At 37.1% G+C, this 24,350-nt stretch overlaps 1 protein-coding gene across 5 annotated transcripts in view; it reads left to right on the forward strand.

The window, feature by feature from the left end:
- RELN (reelin) overlaps positions 1-24,350 on the forward strand; it is a 494,784-nt gene that overhangs the window by 318,655 nt on the left and 151,779 nt on the right. For all 5 annotated transcript variants that reach the window (XM_028118604.2, XM_028118612.2, XM_088018691.1 and 2 more), the window contains exons 12-19: positions 718-869; positions 8,886-8,998; positions 10,346-10,554; positions 11,428-11,556; positions 12,524-12,633; positions 16,406-16,472; positions 20,225-20,458; positions 21,132-21,293. In XM_028118604.2, the coding sequence (XP_027974405.2) occupies positions 718-869; positions 8,886-8,998; positions 10,346-10,554; positions 11,428-11,556; positions 12,524-12,633; positions 16,406-16,472; positions 20,225-20,458; positions 21,132-21,293 (1,176 nt within the window). The remainder of the gene's footprint in view (positions 1-717; positions 870-8,885; positions 8,999-10,345; positions 10,555-11,427; positions 11,557-12,523; positions 12,634-16,405; positions 16,473-20,224; positions 20,459-21,131; positions 21,294-24,350) is intronic.

Consider the following 24,350-nt stretch of genomic DNA (forward strand, 5'->3'; position numbering starts at 1 on the left):
TCTCCCTGGCACAGTACACTCTTTAGAAGCATAACTACGAAAATAACAGCAAACTGAGATACAGAAGATCTCAGTTTTAGAGCTACACAGGCAGTTGGCCTTAGGCAAGCCACTTAACCTCTGTGTGTCCCAGTTTCCTCCATCTGTGGGCAAGCGAGTTGTGTGAATAGCAATGTCCAGATTAGATACAACCAGAAATAAATACTAAGGAGAAATAGGAGTTTTAAAATATTAGATATTTTTGTTCTCCTCTTTATATCTGAATATATATTTTTTGACATGATCCAGGTTAAATCTCATCTTTTTTTGAAAACTAGGCTCTTGCTACTCTTATGACTTTACATTCTATAACTTTTTTAATATGCAAAATACCATACAATTGTTTATGATCTTATGATACTGTCTTTTATGGTTCCCTGTTTCCTTAGTTCAAATTTGACCCCCCCAATCTTGACTGTAAGTACTTTGAAAATGAAGACTATCATGTGGTAGACATACCATACATAGTATTGATTAAATTTGTCCTTCTACAGAAAAATCATAATTGCGAATGGAATGTGTTTAAAAGTTTGTTCATTATGAAAATCTGTTGTCCCACATCTTTATTTCAGAATTATTGATTACTAAGTAAATGTTCTTCATTAAAAATAAAATGTTATACTCTATAAAGCTTTGACTTAATATTCCAACTGTTCATGATTCTCATTTTTTTTTAAGGTGGGACATCTTGGGAGCTGTCATTGGTACAGAATGCGGAACAGTAGAATCAGGTTTATCAATGGTCTTCCTCAAAGATGGAGAGAGGAAATTATGCACCCCATATATGGATACTACCGGTTATGGGAACCTGAGATTTTACTTCGTTATGGGTAGGTACATTTTGAACAAATTTTCTTGACCTAAGGCAGAACCTAGGCCAGCCCCTGTCCCTGGGGAAGTAAGATTGCTTGTTGGCCAACAACATAAAATGAAATTCACAAAATATGAGTTATACTAGATGAACAAAAGCTCCCACCTGCTTCAGACCAGCCCTACTGGAACCATCCTATAAGAGAACTAGTCCTGGCATGCCTTGATAGGCCTGAAGGTAAAATGCCATATACCTTCATCACACCTCTCCTTCAGTGGTCATAGCTGAAAAGACAATGGGAGAGAAGGTGAGGACAAAATAACTCCTTTGTCCAAAGTCCCTGGCTTCCCCCCAGAGCAGTCATCCAGGTAAGTCATTTGTTTTCGTGGACATATCATCATTGCATCAGTGTTTCTTTGTGGGATGCTAAGAAAGAGGTTTATAATACTTTAATAACACTGTCTACTTTTTAATATGTAGCAAACACACAAAGAAAGTGTTCATAAGGTGTATTTTTCTCCAGATTATTGTAGAGCAAATAAGTAGGTAAACATTTAGAAAAAAAACCCAAGGAAGAATGGGGGGGGGTTGAAATCAGGGACCTCTCAAATTTATCATGTTAGTTACGTATTCTTCCACTGGATGTCATTCCAGAAATGTGAGTAGGTGTCACATGCCTTTTTTTGTTGAGTGACTGGGAAAGCACAGGCAACACCTGGAAGTGAAACAGGAAATAAACATTTACCACCTTTGAACTTACTTGCAAAGGTGTCAGCTCATCAGGACAAACAGGGCCCCTGAGTCTGGGCTTCAGCACTGGCTGTTTATTTCCCTCACATTCCTTACTTCCTACAGGTCAGAGTGGCATGGTAAACTTCAGATTATGTCATACTCCAAAACGTTGTCTGCTTGATGCTACCTCATTTTCAATGATGATCTGTTTGATAACAGGGAAGTTATACATATAAATTATAATAATGTAATCTTCCTACATTAAGGATCTCCCCACCTTGACAGAAATGGTCTGTATACTTAGAGACCCAGAGTTCATTTCCTTTACATAATTAGAATTCAAACTGGCTCTCATTTTATTAAGAAAGCTTCCTGGGAAACCTTAACCCTCCCCTCAAAAAGTTGTCATAAACATTCAGCTTGTCAATGCTTCTAATGTTAAGCATTTTCCCTTTTTACCATTTTTTACATAATATATTTGAATTCTTGATTTTTTTCAAGGTGAATCATACTAAATCAACCCCATTCAGTGCCTTTGTAAGACACTGTCATATTTATATAAGTGTCTTTATAGAAGGAATTTAGTCATCTTTAATCTTTCTGAAACAAAGATTATTAATGAATCAATTAAAATAATATCGACTGTGAGGAAAAAACTCATTTGAATGAGCCAACAGAACATTGTCCCAAATAAAAGCATCTCCATTTAATTTTAAAAATTAATTAATTCCAATTGACTGTAGAGCACTGAACTAGGTTATGTGGCGAATACAATGGGGGGTAATAATGGTACCTAAATCTCAATGATTGAATTTATGCAAATCCCTTAAAACAGTGCCTAGTGCCAATAGGTACAACTCAATATATCTTTTTTTATATATATATAAATTTTTTAGAATTCCTGCCCACAAGTAACTGCATCTAAAAGTCAGTCAGAGAAAGACAAATGCCCTGTGATTTCACTCATATGTGGAATTTAAAATGCAAACAAGCAAAGGAAAAACAGAGAGACAAACCAAGAAACAGACTCTTAACTGTAGAGAACAAAGTGATAAAGTGATGGTCACCGGGGGGAAGAAGGTGGGGGATGGGTGAATGAAGAGTACACCTATCCTGATGAGCACTGAGTAATGTACAAAGCTGTTGAATCACTGTATTGTACACCTGAAACTAATATAACACTGTATGTTAACTGCACTGGAATTTAAATAAAAATTTTTAGGAAGAGAGAGAATGTAATGGGCTGTAATGAAATGAAGATGGTATGGAAGTGCCAAGGACACTCTGGGTCACTGCAGTGCTGAGATCAGGGCAACACTCTGTGAGGGAGATGACATTTGAACTGTTCCTTGAAGGATGGCCTTAATTTAAATCTAAAGGGATTTATAAGCTGAAACTAATATAACACTGTGTTCATTACACTTGAATAAAAATTTTAAAAACAAAAAAAATTATAACTTACCTCTAAGGAATAGAGGCAGGAGGAAGATGATAGTTCTCTCAAAGAAGAGGGAACTAAGGGACATTTTATTTTATACAAAAATCGGAACATAAATTGTATTGTAAAAACCTATCCCTACACTTCTGCCAATATACAAGTGGGATAGTTAATTTTGAATATCATATTGAAACAGAGAGAATTATCAATATTAAAAACAACTTTTTAAGGGTTTGAAGGGAGTAGTGAATGCCAAGCTAAGCGAGCATTTTGAGAAAAAGCACAAGTATAAATTCACATGACATGTTTGGGGCAGGTGATTTTCCCACTACAACTGAGTAGAAAGAAGATGGAGCAAAAAAAGGGAACTGGAACCAGAATGGTGATCTTCTTTAATATCGACTAAGGAGTTCAGGTTCTTTCTTAGGCAGCATGGAGCCACCAAATGATTCCTGTCAGTTCTGTGATGTATTCTCATCTGTGTTTTAGATAACTCTGGCATGAATGTGAAGGAAAGACTGAAACCCTCAGAAATTAGAGGACAGGAGACCAGTGAGGGTAGGGTTGCCAGAGTTAGAGGAAAAAAACCAAAGCAGCTTTTTAAATTTTTTTAAAATGCGGGGCGCCTGGGTGGCACAGTCGGTTAAGCATCAGGTTCTTGGTTTTGGCTCAGGTCGTGATCTCAGGGTCGTGAGATCGAGCCCCGTGTCAGCCTCCACACTCAGCACAGAGTCCGCTTGAAATTCTCTCTCTCTCTCCCTCTGCCCCTCCCACTCGTGCACTCTCTCTCTCTAAAATCAATAGTCTTTAAAAATTTTTTTAATTGAAACGTAACTGACATACAATAATATCCTTTTAGTTTCAGGTGTACATCATAGTGATTAGTTTCAAACATTATAAAATGATCCCTGCGATGAATCTAGTTACCATCTGTCACCACATAGTTATTCCAGTATTATTGACCACATTCCCTATGCTGTACTTTTCATCCCTGTGACTTACTTATTTTATAACTGGAAGTTTGTACTCTTAATCCCCTTTACCTGTTTAAATCTGAATTTCAGATAAACAAATAATGTTTTCATATAAATATTGTTTGTGCAATATATTTCATCTGGCAACCTGAAGTTAGGAAGCTATTGCACTAGTCCAAGCAACCAAGGAATATGGCAGTGACAGTGATAATCATACGAAGAAGGGGATAGAGAATAAACAACAGAAGAGAAGGAACCAGCGGAGGTTCACACCCAAAAGACTCTGGAGATTGTGAGACCAATATTGGAAAGGACAGAGATTTCTTTCATGGATTTCTTCCTTGGATTTCTTGGATTTCTTCCTATTTCCCGAAATAGGAAATGTCCAAAAATAAATAAATAAAAAGTAGATATGAAGTAGAAGATTTTGGCATTAGGTATGTTGAGGTTGAGGCTTCTGGAAAGCCATACGAAGGTAGAAATTTTTCTCAGGGTGTGAACCAGATTTGAAAATCATACAGCACACAAGTGACAATTGGAGCCACTGGAGTTGCTGTGTTCTCCCAAACAGAAGGCAGAGTAAACAAAGGACAGGAAAAATTCTTAGGGGGAGCCCTCATCTAGGTAAAGGTGGAAGGCATAGAGGTGGACAAAGGATACTGAGAAAGGACATAAAGACATGTGGGAGGAAGGTGTTGTTCTACACTGAAGGAGGAAGGGAAGGGGTAGGGATTAGCCCACAGAGAAGCCAACCAGGATAGGGGCTGAGAGCCCCCCAGGGACTTCTGAGCGAGTATTCCCCATGGTGTGGTACATGGGAAGCCAGAGCACATAGAGTTCAAAGAATAAAAGACATGTGTCCCTGAAGAAGGACCACTTCTTCAAGAAGTTCATCAGTAACAGAAGAAAAGAAATGAGGTCTGGATCTTGAGGAGAAAGCAGGATCTAGCAAAGGTGGTTTTTAGGATAGGAGAGGATGTAATTGGACAGGACAGTAGGAAAATATAGGGTAGGGTAAGACTGGACCTGTAGAAAGACTTCAAAACTTTGGTAGCTGGTGGAGAAAAAGGCAACATGGGAAGAGATCTAAGATATGGTAGACAGCTTATACTGACCCCTTTGGAAAATCACTATTTGATTGTTTATCTGAACAAGATCACACTGCCTTCCTTTCTGGCCCTGCCTGTTTGTTCTTCCTGGTTTCATCCCTTGGTTCAGATCAATCTGCTGTGACTATTTCTGGAAAATTTGCTCAACTTTCAAATTTAGGTTCAGGTCTGTTTCCTTCATTCATGTAGTCGTTCAACACAAATTCGTTGAGGACCAGTATCCAACACTGTTCTTAGAGCCAGAATGCAGTGAACAGGACATAAATAACCTGACATACATCATTCATTCCTTTATTATTCCTTCAACATATTCACTGAACATCTCCCATACACCCAGCTTTTTTTTTCTATTTTTTGATGTAGTGTTCCATGATTCATTGTTTGCATATAACACCCGGTGCTCCATGCAGAACGTGCCCTCTTTAATACCCATCACCAGGCTGACCCATCTCCCCACCCCCCTCCCCTCTAGAACCCTCAGTTTGTTTCTCAGAGTCCATAGTCTCATGGTTCATCTACCCCTCTGATTTCCCCCCCTTCATTTTTCCCTTCCTACTATCTTCTTTTTTTTTTTTAACATATAATGTATTATTTGTTTCAGAGGTACAGGTCTGTGATTCATCAGTCTTACACAATCCACAGCACTCACCATAGCACATACCCTCCCCAGTGTCTATCACCCAGCCACCCCATCCCTCCCACACCCCCACCACTCCAGCACCCTCAGTTTGTTTCCTGAGATTAAGAATTCCTCATACCAGTGAGATCATATGATACATGTCTTTCTCTGATTGACTTATTTCGCTCAGCATAACACCCTCCAGTTCCATCCACATCATTGCAAATGGCAAGATTTTGGGTTTTTTTTTTGATGGCTGCATAATATTCCAGTGTGTGTGTGTGTGTGTGTGTGTGTGTGTGTGTGTGTGTGTGTGTGTGTGTACATATACACCACATCTTCTTTATCCATTCATCTGCTGATGGACATCTTGGGTCTTTCCATAGTTTAGCTATTGTGGACATTGCTGCTATAAACATTGGGGTCACCTACCCCTTCGGATCACTACATTTGTATCTTTGGGGTAAATACCCAGTAGTGCAATTGCTGGATCGTAGGGCAGCTCTATTTTCAACTTTTTGAGGAACCTCCATACTGTTTTCCAGAGTGGCTGCACCAGCTTGCATTCCCACCAACAGTGTAGGAGGGTTCCCCATTCTCCTCATCCCTGCCAAAATCTGTCGTTTCCTAACTTGTTAATTTTAGCCATTCTGACTTGTGTGAGGTGGTATCTCATAAACACCCAGCTTTTAGCCCACACTTATATCTCTCTTCTCTGAATTTTGTCTGTAATTATGGCAGCACAACACAGTTTATTGCTAATTATCATTCTTTTGTGAGTATTAATCTTGTTTTCTTGGCTAAATTACAAATTTTTTAAGGTCAGATTTTCCCTTCACGCCCAATGTCCTATACATAGTAAATAATAAAACCACTCTCCTAATATAAATAAGTATCTTAAAAACTACTTAAATCAGGACTTAAACTATTTGAAAACTGACTGTCCATCCGGTTTTTATTGAGGTCTTCTGTAATTGCTGTACAAAATGCCCCTTGAGTCATACCTTCCCACAGTACATCAAAGCGAATGAAACTGAAGAAGAATCCATATCTTTCTGTACCAGCTGCTGTCACTGAAACTTCACAGAGCTGATAAATTGCCCCCAGAGGGATCTTTTAGATAAAGTCTGTCATCATTTTAAAGTTGTGTCTCCTTTTGGACTTTCTTCTGTCATTCTGGGCGGGAGGAGCGCTCACGTGTGTCTCCGTTCCCTCTGAAAGGCAGGTGAAGTTCACAAACTATTCTTAAGAGAGCAGAGATTTACAGGGAATAAATCAATGAAATTAGAGAGGACTGAGGTTCAGTTCCTATGTCTCTGGGTATGTTGCTTTAAATCCATACTGCCCGTGACCTTTCACCTTTCCTGTGTTCTTTTGGGTAAGTCTTTAATATGTCCTCAACAAAGAAGTTACAGTTTTTAGATAGGGGTTTAGTTTTCATGCAGATCTTTTTCCCCCAAAGACAGTCATTTAGAATGACTTTACTAGCTGTATTTACCACAATGTAGCAGTGTGTAACAAAATGCTAAAAAAACTCATATCAGATATCAAAATCGTAAGGCCCTTAAACAATAAACATCTGTTAGGATGAGGGTGACATTATCACCACATCTGGCCTCTCTCTTCTCAGTTCAGATTAGTTAACTCAATAAATATTTATAATATGCCAAGTTACATATTTCTAACAGATGTAACATGCTATAGTTCTATGCTTCATGGATACCAGCATCCAAGTTACTTCTATTATTATGATCTTTCTTATGTTGATTAAATTCTAGCTTTCTTACTTAAAACAGTACATATCAGTAATTTTTTCCCAAGATCAGACCCCAGTATCAAACACTCCTCCCCCGCTTCCTTCCTCCCTCCCTCCCTCCCTCCCTCCTTCCCTCCCTCCCTCCCTCCTTCCCTCCCTCCCTTCCTTCCTCCCTCCCTCCCTTCCTTCCTTCTTTTCCTCCTTCCTCCCTTCCTTCCGATAGTGAATCTCAACCATTATTTGTTGATTTTATTAGATTAATTCTCAGAGGGTAACCTTGTTCTAGAGTTTTGAGGTTAACCTACTGTCACCATAGAGTATTAGCAACAGAAATTGCCTATAGATAAAAATTAACATTAATGGTGGTTAATTTAAGAACTGGAGGGAATCTTTTGAAAGATAGTAATAAAATTAAGAGTTAATGTTACAAATTTGGTACCATAAGGATAGAATATTTGCCAGGAAATCCATGTACATTCCTACATTCCTGCTATGATGACTGGGGCTGTTGTGAATGATAGTAGTGGGTAGGGAGAGGCTTCTGGGTAGACATGCAATCCTTTAAAACCCAGATTCTGCAGACAGTTCATAGAAGCCAGCAATAGTAAGAATTATTGGCTGAATGCAGTAGTGAAAAGAATAGAGGGTCAAGGGCTGAAAGACATACCATTGACTCACGGCTTTTCCACCGGTTAGTTGAATGGTCTTCAGTTTCAGGTCCCTGCCCTGTTACTCAGTTTCGTCATCAGGATGGTCTTAATTACCTCTCGGTTCTAATGTTCAATCATTTCATTTGACTGTAAAGTAGAGAGATGGGGAATGAACTACTCTGTGTACTTTCCAATAACCAAATGAGGTACCAAAAATAAAAATGAAAAATGTAAAATGAACTGCAATTAAGATGCAAATACCTAGTATGTGCTAAAATATTAAGGATACTATGTGCAACTGTTTAAGTAATATCACTTCAGAAATAGCTAGTGGAGTGAGTCACCACATTTTTTAAAAACCATCATCAGTCAGTTCTGAATTTTGGCCATTAAGACCTCAAATATAAGGAAGTGACAGTTTCTTAAAAAGCAGAGCACATCTTTTTTAATGTGCGTTAAAATTTGGACATGCAGCCGCGGCTCATTGCAGACTATCATTTGAGCAATCTCATGGAGCACACAGTTACTTTGGCCTTCCCAAATATCAAGTTATTGATCTTTAGCATGAGATAGTTCTATCTGAACTATCTTTATAAATTATTTCCTTGGGTCTGGTTATTTTTGTTTAGGGTCATTCTAATTAATATAATATTATTATAATTATAATTCTTATAATTTTTTTATTCTGAAAGTTAACACTACACATGTTTATGGATGCAATTTGGTACCAAGAACTTACAATTTTTGTTTTATACAGGAGGGGTTTGTGACCCTGGAGATTCTCATGAAAATGATATCACCCTGTACGCAAAGATTGAAGGAAGAAAAGAGCACATTACACTGGATACTCTTTCTTATTCCTCCTATAAGGTATTGATGCCAGTCCATGTGCCAAATGGCCCCATCCCAGATCTCCGTAGATAGGCCAAGGTCAAAACCATGAAGACCCTGCTAGATGCAGAGAACACTCTCTTTTAGAAGCCCAGGAAGTTGTTAGATTTCTTTAAAAGTGACATGGACAGTTTAATATTCTCTTTTTTTTTTCCTGACACAAATGAAAAAGGCAGTTTTTATCAGGAAAAATGAATTACAGCCCATTAGAGATGGTAAGATGGAGCCCAGTACTCTGACAATTATTCTTGTTCCCTATAAAGCCCTAAAAGTGGCTCTAATTATGGAGCCTCACAGACTTGTTATCAGGCATAATGACTATTTATCAAGCATTTTAGGATTTCCTAGGCAGAAGACATTGTAGAAGTATAGATTATTGCTACTTTTTTTTTTTTTTTTTTTGCTAATTGTAGCCACTGAAATTGACTTTTTTCCTTTGCCCTTTGGATTTAGTGCATGTACTGGCTCTGGTTATTTGCAAACATCTTCCTTTAAAATTATGTGTGATGCTTGTCATTAGGAGTAGAATTATTTTTTTCTAGTAGTAGATTTCTTTGTGCTGAGACTACACTCACACAATCATTATTAGTTATGCTCTTCTCCACATTGATGGCAGCCTCAGAACTGTAAAGAGCTTGAACACAGCCAGCACCTAGCATTTCGGAAAGAAGTGGAGGAGATAAACATTGAGGCTAGAATAGGGGATGGCCAGAGAAAGTATCCAGCACGCGCATCTGCTAGCGTTACTCGAGTTAGACCATTTGGGATTTCATAATGGACTAGTTTTCCACCTGTGACTAGCTAGGGTTACATCTGCTCTGGTCGGCTGCATGCCTCAGACCAAGTCAATTATGTAAGTTATTATGTATTAACTCGTTGATGCTGGCTGTTACTGCTTAGCATCCTATTTTCAGAATACTAGTTTGGCAACCATTAGTACCATACAAATTCACTTTTTTAAAAGAGGACCGATGATAAAGTATAACTGTGAAGCTGCCTTTGTCTTGTGCCAAGGTATATAAAATGGATACATACGCTCTGATAACTTTTAAAGAACTTACACTAATTAATCTTCAGGTAGAGAGGGCCTGATCAGTCAAACACAGAGAGTTCCAGGTGCCTGCAAAGGAGGAATCCTGAGTGACTCAAACAAATACCCATGAAGACTGCATCAACTACGTGAAATAACAGTGGAACACACAGGACCTCGCCCGGTGCTCATAAATGGCAATTATACATATAGTAACTGCAAGATTGAATCTAGGAGAATTCACAGAGTCTCACATAGAGGGAGGATGGGTGATTTTGGTTTCCTTTGTTTTGAAGGTTCCATCTTTAGTTTCTGTCATCATCTATCCTGAGCTTCAGACGCCTGCTACCAGATTTTGTCTCAGGCAAAGGAACCATCAAGGTCAAAACAGGAACGTCTGGGCTGTCGATTTTTTCCATGTCTTACCTGTTCTCCCTTCTACGATGTCTCACATGATACAGTTTTCCATTAATCTGGGCTGTGGAACACATCAACCTGGTAACAGGTAGGAAGTCCTATTTTGTGAGTGTGTGAACTCACACACTAATTAGAAATGAAAACGTGGGAGCACCTGGCTGGCTCAGTTCGTGGAGCACGCAACTCTTGTGAGTTCGAGCCCCATGTTGAGCGTAGAGATTACTTAAAAAAATAACATCTTAAAAAAAAAATGAACATGTGGACTTGGCTATTAAATCAGAGCAACTTCTCAGTAGGTTTCCAGCTGAATTTCTAATGAAACATCCTTTAAAAAATACACACTTTCCCCCCAAAGAGGAGCTCTTCAATTAATACGCAGATTATGATTGGATAATTTTAAGTAGAAATGAGTTCATTCTATGAGCTTGGTTTTAGGTAGCAGAAGTGTTTGCACACGCTGTGGCAGCCATCCATGCAGACAGATTGCCGAGAGAGAAGAAAAACAAATAACTGAGAAAAAAAGCTTGACCTCATGTTGGTTAGTGACCCCCTAATAATAGGCACGGAAATCAATTAGCACTTCAAGAGCTATGACTTCTCGGTTTCACTTCGCACAAGTGTTGCTGGTCCTTTCTAAGAATTTTGTGAGTCTCACATTCACGGGATGAGGTGGCAGTGTGAGACATGGTAATTGCCTTGCCATCTATCAGATTGAAGCATGCCAACGCCCGTTCCCATTTGTTGGCTTTAAAAAGATAGTCTGTTTCTCTCGCGGTAATTTAACCGTTTGCCCTTTGAAGGCTGGTCAGAGCGCAGTGAAGGGGGAAATGGTCATTTTGGAAACAGCATCCTAAAATTCGTTACCCTAGCTCTGCAAATGTTTAAGATACTTAGCGAGGAGTGAGTCTCTTCATTTTCTAATCTTTGCGCTTTTTTGTTGTGCTTGTCCTGGTGTTACCAGCGTCAGCTTGGAGTTTTCCACCAACCATGGGCGCTCCTGGTCCCTCCTCCACACTGAGTGTTTGCCTGAGATCTGTGCTGGACCCCACCTCCCCCACAGCACAATCTACTCCTCCGAAAACTACAGTGGGTGAGTACATTCTCTCTGAAAGATCGGGAGATTTGAATCCATGTTATGACTCAAAATCCAGGAGTAAGCCTAAGACTCTACTTTTTCATAATAGGTAAGGAAGCTTTCAGGAGATATAGGAAGGATCCCATTTAAAAAAAAAAAAAGACAAAAAGACAATAACTTCAGTAAATCTGATACAAGATCAGGATGTGTAGGGTCACTCATTCTCTATGTACTTGGCTTTTATATTTTAGATACCTAAATTTAAATTTTGTATAGTTGATTGCATGGTTATTGCCAAAAGGCTTCTTGCCAAAATACTTACTTAGGGAACGATACAGCATAGAGAGGTGGAAGAAAGTGAAGCTGTGGGTTCAAATCCTAGTTGTGCCATCTACTTGAGTAATGATATTTACTCTCTAACTTTCCCCTTCTTTCCATGTCAATTAAGGACAATGGTATACCCCTTTGAGGGCTGTTTAGAGAATTAAAGATGACTGTGCCAAATACCTTCCACCTTACAGAATAAGCAGCGGATAAACTGGTAAAAATATCTCCAAGCATGGCAAAATTAAGTTAGGAATTATTTTCTTTCTTAGCCTCTCTTGAAATGTGCATAGGACTAGGGGAGAGCAAAAAATAGAAAGTAATCAATGCCAATCAGCCCCCATGTCGGCGCCGATGCATATCATAGAATAATATCATAGGTCTGAGTATTGCTGTAAAAATTCCTAAAAAGAATGTCTAAAAACAAAATAAATATCACTTGCTATTAAGAACAAACACAGTACTCTAGTGTGATATGGCTGTTTTTAGAAGTTCTTTGTCGGAAAACTATAAACAAACTCCACAGGTGAATTTAAAGAGTTTATTGCCAAACTTTAGTGCTGTCTCAAGCATTTAGAAACTAGAACGTCAAAGGCAAGTAAAAGAGGTTCAAAAGATGAGAATGTGGTGAAGCTGTTTTGTGCTAAATTTCTTGCAGGTGGAACCGAATAACGATTCCCCTTCCTAATGCAGCACTAACCAGGGACACCAGAATTCGCTGGAGACAAACGGGACCAATCCTTGGAAACATGTGGGCAATTGATAATGGTTAGTTTATGCCTGTCATAATCACATGCCATTGATGCAGAGTCTTCCTGTGCTTTTGTTCGTTGGCACAGACTTAGTCACATTTCTAAGTCATGGTCTTGCGATTCATTAAACGCCCTTTCTTCCCTTTCTCCTTTGCATTCCGTTAGAAGCCCAGGGATGCACAATCAGAAAAAAAAAAGGCAGCGGTGTCAGCAATATTAGATGCCAGAATGTTTCAACATACATAATGTAAAAATGCGTAAAGCCCTGAAACTCAAATTCACAGCTGATGACAGAGGATATCCTAACATTTTCTTTGAATGTTTTACACAAAATTAACATAAATACTTAACCATACTGCATGTATTAAAATAAGACCCATTCTTCTCTTAGTAACTACTGCAACATCTGGAATGCTTATCTTTTAGATGCAGACACCACACATAAGGGAACATCATCTCTAAAATGAAACTTCTGAAGCAAAACTTCTACTTCCTTCTCAGAAAACAGTATAAGAGGAAAATTTAGATATACATAAAATATCCTATGTTATCTTTAATTTTTAAGTGAGTTGTTGATCATTTTTGCATGACTTTAAAGCCAGTATCACTTGTAACAAGTGTACAGGAGAGAAGATATTTTAAGTTATTGGGGTGCGTGACTATAAATTTCTTATATTTGTTATTAATAGCCCACTCTAGTTTTTTAATACTTCTTATTACAGGCAGATTCATAGATTTCCTATTTTCAGAGTATATCAATTTGACTGAAGAGTTACGAGGAATTAGAAAGGGAGGGAAGGGGGGACAAATGTCAATACTTAAGCCAATTTAGCATAGCCACCGACTTTGGTCAATTTTATGATGTAGGAAAAGCCTACATCATTGTTTCATGCTGACCTCCCATGTTTTAATAATGTTTCTGCTATTTTTAAAAAAGATTTTATTTATTTATTGGAGAGAGAGAGAGAGAGCACGAGCAAGGAGTAGGGGGAGGAGCAGAGCAGGAGAGAGAGGGACAAGCAGACTCCGAGCTGAGTGTGGAGCCTGATGGGGAGCTCAATCCCACAACCCCAAGATCATGATACCAGCCGAAATCAAGAGTCAGACACCCAACCAACTGAGCCAGCCACCCAGGCACCCCAATCTTTTTGCTCTTTTTGAATAATCAAAAAATTGCTACACATTTAATGGAATACATTCTTGAAACTCAGGAATAACTTCAGGCAAGATAATTTACTGATAAGCGAATGTAAATTCTTTAAGCAGTCTGTGTTCAGAGAAGACCCGTTAAGAGGCCCAGACTTCAAAGACCACATACGTCAACATAGTACATTTAACATAGTACATAGTACATTTGCAAAACCATCTAAAGATTAATTTGGTAAAATGGACTTCCTCCATTGGTAGAACATTTTGCATAGCATTTGAGTTACAACACCTGTTAATTAGCTCTAGGGAATAAGTATGTGCCTCTGGATAGTAGGATATGAGTGACTTTTCCCCTACTGTCATACTTTTTAGGGGTCCTATAATGAACTTATATTACTTTGATAATAATAAAAGAACTCAAAAAACCAATAATAAAGCGCATGAGGAAATTAAGAGTGCTATGAAGCACATGTAAGCCTATGAAAAGAATATCTAAATTTCCTAAAGAAGGCTACTACATGATCCCAAGTCAGAAAGTGTCCCACCATCATGTTTTGAGTAGAATGAGAAAAGGTAAGAATATTTGGAATGTGCAGTGCAGGTCAAATGCAAAACTTGGGGCAGAATTTCCTCAATTCTGTTGTCATCCTACATGTGAGGTTTTCACAAAAACAAGACCTGCTCTCTGGCTTCTTCATAAGGCAAAAAAAGGACACACACTTAGTCCTTCCCAAGAGAAATATGTGCCAACTTGGCCAAGAACACTTCTGAAATCTCTCCCACTTCTCTATGGAATTCCAAATCATGTCAAGGAAAACAGAGAGAAAAAGGTCAATATCCTACTTCTGTTAGGTATGTTTTTCCTGCTACTGTGTACAGGAAGTATTTTTGGAATTATCCTGAAGTTCTTAGCAAAATGGAAAATCCTAGAGCAAAGTATGTTTGTTATCACTTTTTAGTTTTTTTTACTTGATTAAATTAATAAGAGTGATAAAAACAAATCTATCCTTTCCACACTCTTAGGAAAAAGGGCCTATAAACTTACTCATGCTGTGAATCCCAATGACCCTATCATTAGTGGGGAGGGATGACAAGATGCTTAATTGCAATATTTTCATTGACTTGGAAAATCTTGTTTTATTGTTGAAATTTTTTTTTTACAATGGAAGCTTTTTGAACTATGACATTAGGTAGCTTCTAGGGAAGCCCTCCAGAGTGATCCCGCAAAATGCAATGAACCATTTACAGAACTTAGAATAAATCTCACTGCAGCCATAAAATAAAGTGTGCTGGGAAAACAATCCATAAGCTTTACCAGGCTAAAGAAGACTGCATGAAGCCTTTTCCTGATTTCTCAGCACTGGTGCTGTCCAGTAGAGGCCAACAAGGCAGATGGAGCAAGAAGGATTCTTGACCCCAGTATCATGGTGATCATAACCATATGGTGCCAGGCAGCCTGCTAAGCATGAACATTTCATTTACTCTTTCCTCCAAGGATTATTATCCCACTTTAAAGAATAGGAGCACTGGATAAATCACTTATCCAGAGTTTTCCTGATGAAGTGGGAATTTGAATCCAGGGTTATTTGACACCTAAAACCCATAACTTTAACCGCTCAGCCTGCTATCTGATCTCTTCCTTAACCGTCAGCTTCCTTCAGCAAGAGTTGTTCCTGGCTGCTTTGCATCACACTTGAATTAATTGGCTCCAGAGAACAAGTGTTTGTAGGAGCATTATCCACAGGGAAATTTATTTTAAAATGAAATCATTTGACATCATTATGAGACAGGAAAAAAATAATGGAATGCAAATTTGTGCCTAAAATTGAATATGTGAGGTCTTAGCAACCATTGCATCTCTAATTCCTCATTGGTTTTGTCCCATTTTTCACACTTTTTGGTGTGTTATTCATTGTACTGGTCGGTTATCAAGAGGCTTAATATCTGTAAATGTATTTGAGTCTGATTATCTCAGAACCTACCATTCAACCACCAGGAACCCTTTTCTTGGCATTCCAAAGATTAGAATTGAGGTTTTTAATATTATCAGTCAGGCTCACCATTTAGGAAAAGATCTGCATTTCAGAGAAGACTTGATGCACAACAGATTTTTAACTCCCCATTTCAGGAAGGATGGGTTAATATTTAGAAAGATATGTAACAATCATCTGCAATGTGTTATAGATTTTTCCCAGATAAGAATGGAAGTTACAGTTTTTAAGTTAAGTCTCCATTTCTTGATATATCAAATTGATCCTTTGTAAATTCTTTATTTCTACCTAAAAAAAATTAAACTTTATAGAAAGTTCAAGTCAGAAGCACAATATTCTGCCTGAAATCATTTTAGCTGAAGAGACTCCATTAAGGAACCCAAATCGTATGTTCCTACCTGTTTTTGCTATGGAACATTAAAATCTTGAAAGAATTAAGTTAAAACATTTCCAGCAGATTTGTGCTAAGCACTTACCTTGTCACACAGCACTCTGTGTTACCCTGGCTTCCTGCGTACAACATGCACAGAATAGGCTAGATTTTATGGGTATTGCTTCACAAAATTGATTCACATGCTGATGTTGTTCTTAGTTTTTCCAGTTGGTTTTGCCATTTTTTTTACATGCTGTCTTTTGCCCTGCCTGCAGTTTATATTGGTCCATCGTGCCTCAAGTTCTGTTCTGGCCGAGGACAGTGTACTCGACATGGTTGCAAGTAAGCATTTTTTAAAATAATAATTATACTTCTTTTTTTATATGTATTTTATATATTGAGGCCACAAGTCATTTTAACTTGTTTTAATTTCCTTTTTAGGCTTTTGAGATCTTTTCAAGACCAAAGTAGGATTCTCCAAAGGGAATTTAAGTATAATAGACTATTAAGTGTCTTTTGTAGGTGGAAGTTGATGAATAAATAACTTTTCTATGAAGCTAGATTGTGAACAAATTTAGCATACCTCGTGTAAATTTGTGAACAAATTTGAATTCTTCATAGCTTGATGACTGCCTTTTCTTTGGTTACATTCTTTAATATGCTATTTTTCCATAAACTTGTTCTAGTGTTCTTGAGCCATGTTTTAATTCCTAGCATGCTTTGTAAATGAATTATGCAAATCGATACTGACCCAAGGCTAAAGGAAACTAGAATGAGCCAAATTTAGCAGATTTGATAAGAAAATTCATCTTTAAATACAATTTTGCAGTCTTGCTTACTTTCTTTTGTTTCTTTTTTTTTATTATGTTAATCACCATACATTACATCATTAGTTTTTTATAGTCTTGCTTACTTTCAAAAATCATTTGGGTCTTCAAAATGATATATAAAGTATTTTACATAATAATGATGTTAAATATGAAGTTTGAAATTCTATATAAATGGTTAACATCTAGTCACCACCGAAGCACTGTGTTATGTTTATAACAAGAATGGATATTCATATGTACTATGTCATTCCCACATTAATATTTAATTATAAAGTATCCTGGAAATTCCTGAAACTACAATCTTTGTTATACAGATAAGTTTTCAACAACTGATCATCTAGTCCGTCTCTTCTTGTCCACCAAACAAAAAGAGTAATAATTAATTAATGGAGACTCATAAAAGAGATTTCTCCCTGATCATTTGGAAATTATATGTATGAGACAAGACACTTGTCAGCACTGACATTAGAGTGTCATGTTAACTTTTTAACTATATTGCAATGAATTTAATTAACAAAGAAATCTCTCTGCACAATAGAAATGTTTTAGAAAGTATGAAAGAATTCAAACGTTCGCTTTTCAATAAAACTACCAGCTACCACCCCAAAACACTGACTCGTTAGATCTGTGAAGCATTATCTGGTGTTTTCCTCAAGTTGTTCTCGTCATCTGTCATCCCTAACCAGGCCATCCTCTCTTTTAGTGCATTTCAAATAAAATTAACACGAGAACGCCAGACATCTGTGTAATTCCTGAAGTTGTCCTGAAAAGTTTTGAAAACAAATTATCTAAAAGGACAGCTGCCTTTATTAATGAAAATAGAAAGTGCTATTTCTACAAGACCCCTCTGTAATTAGAATAGTTACACTTCATACTTTGTTTTTTGTGTACAGTCTCCCTGTTAGCATTCAGTGCGTTTATTAAGACAGCCATCCGTGTTACTCATGATAGATGCAAACAGAAATCTGAATGGCAGTTTTATGCCTTTGGGCATTGTTCTTTTTTGACACTGTACATTGTCTTGAATAATCATAGCCTTTTCCTCCTTCTCAGGTTTTGCAGAATATTTTCACCAGTTGGAACTTGAGTTTTTTTTTTTCCCGATTTCTGACAATGTTTTTGTAATATTCATCGGTTTTGTTCATTTGTGGCTGTGCTAAATATTTGGCTACTACATCCTTTTCCAGCAATATGTGACTTGTCAAGTATGAGCAAAGTGGCATAGTAAAGAAATTTATATTCAGTACTATTTATTTCTTTTGAATGGATCCTCCAATTTGGGGGCCTTGCAGCTTTGTTTCTCTTCCCACTTTGCTCCCCTCATCACTACTGTTACTTGCTACCAGGATTCTGCTTCTCCTGCTGTCTTAACACTTTCTTGCCTGTGTATAATCCCCAGCCTGGGTTTTTAAACGGACAGCTCTTTATCCTAATAAGCCCATCCCTATTAGAGGTACTAGTGAGAAGGACAGAAAGCATTAGAAACCTTCCTACATGGGTGTCATCCACATAGCTTAACACTGGGGCCTTTTATCCTGACATACAAGGTGACCGTAATGCCACATTTAAGGTTGGGGAGATGAACCAATAGGGAATATTTTTGGAGTCAGGAGAGCCTCATGCCATTCCTGGAATCTCCCAACTGGGTTACCCTACTGTTCCGCTGCAAAACAAAGGCTGCAAATGTATTTTTAAATATATGAATGGAATCTTGATCAGCATTTTTTCCCAATTATATAACTTCATTAAAAGTGTACTTCGAAAACCATTAAATGGGAACTGACTCCAATGTGAGTCATCTCTAAATGATCCTTAATGTCTCCCAATCACTGGTCCTAAAAGATACATTTAAGAGACACAAAAATGCATTTGCCCTGAAATGCATGCCTTGTTGGGGAACACTGATTCCGGTTTGTGGCCATGGAAAACCACATTCAGTTTTCTAATGTCAGAATGTGTCCTCCTTAGCTGAGTTTTTATCCTTTTTGGAAACTACTTGGCTATTCACTAAGTCGGTGAGATAACGTGTGAAAGAAGTATACTGTTTGAGGCTTATTTACATGCTCCATAAATACTGGTTTTCTTTCCCACTCCCATCCCTACTGCTGAACAACCTTCAGACTTCACGCTGCAGCAGTTCTCGGCATTTTAGGGTCCAACTTCCTTGATAATATGATAATGACTATAACTCTTCTCCCCCATAATATCCAATACACATACAATTTGACATTTGTTCATCCACTCCATGGACCCTCTCTGTGAGGCCAGCATAGGTCCCAGTTTCAGCACTAGTGCTAAAGAAGTATTTTTCAGAACTATGTCATAATATCACTTCATTGGTACTTCATGGCTTTCTAAAATGCTTGTTTCAGATTTTAGGAGGTTTTGAATGCTTAGATGAGAACCCCTCACCCCACCCTAAAAAGACACAATTTAATTTTGTAATAGATAGTGAAAAAGAAATAGTGCAGTAAAAAAAAAAAAAAGAAAGAAAGAAAGAAAAAAAATTTAAAACTAATTCCTGATGAGTAAATGCCTTAAAATATAAGAAGTTTCTGATGTTCACCTATGGAGTTATCTTCAGTGAGTTTTCTAATAAATACAGCAGGAGGGAAGTTGTTGTGTGGGGTTTGTTCTGTTTTGTTTTTCTTTTTCTTGAAGCAACTACTAATTTGGGATTCCACTGTGAGCAGCACAGTTCGGCTAAGGACAAGGTGTTCACATTCCCTTTATAGTGTCAGTCTAAGTTTGAAATAAAGATAGATTTATTTTCCAATCTTTTCCAAATATTTCAAATAATTTCTATCACAAACATAATGTGTATTTTTACATTTGTTCTTAGAGGAAATTTATTCCAGATGTCTCTGAAAGTATTTTATTGATGTTTCTTTTACAAATTTAATGAACATAATTGAGAATAAAAGTATATACATGGTAATACACCTTTTACAAAGATTTTAAGTTGGAAATGTGCGCAATGTTAGATGCAGATAAATTGCTGACATTGGTTAAAGATGAGTGCTGAATTATTGTTTTAATCACAAGTTTTTTATAGCAGGACTGTGCAAAGACTATATTTTCCTGGAATATTTGTAGTCAATCACCCTTATCAAGTCTTCAGATTCATTGTTTTCCAAAGACTAATGCGCCTCGCTTACCATTCAGTCAAATCCTGGCCCCTGGACTTCCTCCTCCCTGAATTAGGTTCAGGCATCTCTGAAAGGACCAACAGCTTAAGGTTTTATTTTATGGTATCTCTTTCAGGTGTGACCCTGGATTTTCTGGCCCAGCTTGTGAGATGGCATCCCAGACATTCCCGATGTTTATTTCTGAAAGCTTTGGCAGTTCCAGGCTCTCCTCTTACCATAACTTTTACTCTATCCGTGGTGCTGAAGTCAGCTTTGGTTGTGGTGTCTTGGCCAGTGGTAAGGCCCTGGTTTTCAACAAAGATGGGAGGCGTCAGCTAATTACATCTTTCCTTGACAGCTCACAATCCAGGTGAGTTAAGGCAGGGTGGAATACATATCGAAACCAGATGCTAATGACTGAAGTTAGATCTCTTTATTCTCCAGTTTTCTCCCTTTTTTGCTGATATGTACCTCTTTCCATTTTTAACCGAGAGGGAGCTTACAGTTAGTTTATACAGGGTTAATTTGCCCTAGTTTTTAATAAATTAAAAGGCCTGCTGATGACTTTAAGATACTTAATGACTGACTAGGTTTTTAAACATATGAAATGTTAGCATCAAAACTGTGTTCTTAAGCCAAGGGCTAGTTAATTATTTATGTAGTTTTATTTATTTGACAGCTTGCAGAGGCTGATTAGATTTACTCTACATCTTCTCTTTCCCCAGTGCCTAATAAATAATGCAGTAAAGGAATGATTGGCACTTTAAGTGTATGTACACAAGTACATAGTATACAAGTATGTATAAACATACACTTATATTTGTATGGATATATCTGCATATAAACATGCATTGACCTCATCTTCTACACATATTCATACATCTCACAGTGAAATTACTTACATTTTATAAAAGGGAGATGAGTGGAAACATGCAGCTTTTGAGTAGTTCGTTTAAATTTGTTTGGAATTCTTTAAAAGCCAAAATGAGCATTATGATTAAAAATTTTTATGCACACACTAATTACAGACAATTCATGTCTAGGTTTCTCCAGTTCACATTGAGGCTGGGGAGCAAGTCTGTTCTGAGCACATGCAGAGCCCCCGACCAGCCTGGTGAAGGAGTTTTATTGCATTATTCGTATGATAATGGGATAACTTGGAAACTCTTGGAGCACTATTCATATCTCAACTATCATGAGCCCAGGTACGTTGGAAAGCATTTGGAAAAATGGTTAGAGTGATATCTCCTTCCTGGGGAAATCATCATTCAACTGGTGTAAGATTCAAGATATTTTTCCACTGAGAGATGATGAAGACAAAGATTGATGTGTCTTGCAATAAAAAAAACTGGCACGTCACATTCTTCTGTTTCATTAGTCCTACTGATTTCTGATAATTTGAGGAAATTTATTCTCATATTTTGAAATGTATATCTAAGGGAAATATTTTGATGCCCAGAAAAGAAAAAAAATAGTTAACACTGTTATCCTTATTCAACTCTACTGCAGCCTATTGGATATGATTTTGATATGGTACTAAATGCTGTTAACAAGTAATTGTTATCAATATATTATAATACGTTATAATAAATTACATGGGACAATAATTCATAAAATCTGATAACGAGTATGTATTTAAAATTTGCATGTAATATGATTAAGTAAGGAGTATAGGTAAGTTTTTCTAGCAGGTATAGAGTCCCTGGCAAAAATGGAGTGTGAGGATTTACTTAAAGTCTTCAGGCCACTTCTGTTTTTCTTTAGCTTATCCATTTTATAACCTATAGTTGCAATTGTGAGATTTAAGTTTGGCTTCAAGCAGAGCCATCCTGCGATGTCATCAGAGTAGTAATCACCATTAGTGGTACAATTTCAGAGATGTCCAGCGGGCCCTCACCTCTTCTGGAACGCTATTGACCTGCTCACTGAAAGTCTTTTAAAAGTTGCAGAAGAGGAGAATGAGAAAATTAAAATACCTTTAGAAGAGGTGACACTGTGGCTACATTCACAGTTAGTAAAGAACTACCACCATTTGCCTTTTGGAAGTACATTTTGATCATGGGGACATATGAAAGAGAGTGAGGGTTTTGGGCTCTGAGGTTTGCACTGGCACCAATGCAAAAAGACAGGGACACTGATCATAGATTTAATATACTTAAAAATGTTGCTAACAGCAGTCACTACATTTAGGTGTTTGTAAGTAAATGAGAACTTTTATTTTCATAGAAAATAGAGTAGCATGTAACAGAGATAATAGTTAACAACTTATGAATTACAATTATTTATATTATAAAATTTTTAAGAACACATCAAATGTGTTGAGTATTTTCCCTATAAAGGTAAATGAAAGGCGAAGCTCAACTTTCTCACTCAGTAGACACACATGAATACCAAAGAAACATTTCATAGACTCTCCAGTAAATATTAAAAGAGAATTAAATGAAAATCAAGATGATAATAATAATGATGAGAGCATGAAGAAAATATCACTGTCCTAAGTCAACTTGGCCTAAAACACGATTTTTTTTAACAAGGATGGACAGCTCCAAAATTCAATAATCACTCTTTATCATGAAATTTAATTAATCTGTGTTGATCTGAAAAATAATTACACATTTAATGTGCTATTGCAAAGGTGCATTTAATCTTGCCTGCCATTTGACAGCAACATTTTTCTTCTAAGCAGAATCAACATGGCTTTTCAGCACTAGGTATGTGCATTGCTTAAAAGATTAAGATCAAGTGGAGATTTTTTTAAAAAGAGAACATGGTAGAGGTATTAACACTTTTATTTTTCACGCATGTACCTCTGTCCATGAGACTCTTCCTCCATCTCCCTCTTTCTTACAAATATTAATAAAAGGTGACATGGCAGAAGTAGAATTTGATATATTTTAGATTCTCAATTACATTTTATACGATAAATAACACAAACCATGTAAGTTCTTCATAGGAGAGTTAAATATATCTTGATGCCTTTAGCCATTTGCTCTATTTTCTTCAGTATAAATTCCTGCCTGTAATTGCTGTCAATTCCATATTGTCCCTCTCAGCCTTGGCTGTTCGAAAATGAGGATGATCCATAAATTAGATATGCTAGTTAGCTAATCACTATTACTCCTAGCCAATTTCTAATAATTTGTTTGCCTGTGAGTCACTTAGTAAATAAAAGAACTCTTTATAAAATGTAAAGCCTGTACATTTATCTGAGTTGATCTTTTAATTCAAACTGACTAGAATGTCAAGAATTAATTGGTATTTTTAATGTAAAACCTTATATCACTGCTGAAACTAAAATTATTCTACATTTTTCTTAATTATAGGGCTTGTTTCTTATTCTAAAATATTATAAAGCCAATTTTTATTTTAGTTTTGCTTTGATTATGTGATGACAAGAAGTGTCTGGGCTTAGTCTCTGCCCCAAAAGGAAGATTGATAACAGAAAGTTGACCCAAGTCCCTGGGATGTAGGCATGTTCAGATCAGATGGTTCCATAGCTATTCTGACCAGCTACTGCAGTATGCACGGAGTAGTGGAAGCAGACATTCCCACCCCACTCAGATATGAAGTAAATGTCAAGAGCACAGGCTCTACAACCATCCTGCCTAGATCCAGCTCTGGACATTGTCACCTGAAAGCCGCTTAACATTAGGGAGAATATTTGACCTTTCTGTGCCTCAGTATTCAAATTTCTATTGGGGTATACAGACAATATGTACTTCATTTATGCAGCAAAAATTTGTTGAGTTTTTGTTGTACGCCAGATACTATTCTAAGTACTAGGACACAATAGTGAAAAACCAAAAAATATCTCTGACTTTGCCATAAGGATATTATCCCAACTTCACTGATGAAGATGGCGAGCCACATAGAAGTTGAGTACCTTTCCTGCAGCTGCAAACTTATTACCTACTAGTTAATATTAACTACTAGCTAATAGAACTTATTAACTACTAATTAATCAATCAGAGTGGGGACTTCAACCCAAGAGTCTGATTACAGACCCACAGTCTTAATGTCTCTGCCAAGGAAAATATTGGTCATTTCAATTACTATTACCACACACACACACACACACACACGTGTGTGTGTGTGTGTGTATATGCATTAAATAAAGGAAAATAACCTTTGAAGTTGCCTGAGAAATTCTACTTTTCAGTTGTTATTTTTAAATTATCTTTATTTTCATCAGAGAGAATAGTAACTGCTTCTAAAATTATTAATATAAAGGAAAATTATAATTTTCTAGTGACATAATGGTC

This window comes from Eumetopias jubatus, unplaced genomic scaffold, assembly GCF_037043125.1.
Source record: "Eumetopias jubatus isolate StellerSeaLion01/CBP00866 unplaced genomic scaffold, mEumJub1_p1.0 scaffold_14, whole genome shotgun sequence".
In the NCBI taxonomy this organism is placed as follows: domain Eukaryota; kingdom Metazoa; phylum Chordata; class Mammalia; order Carnivora; family Otariidae; genus Eumetopias; species Eumetopias jubatus.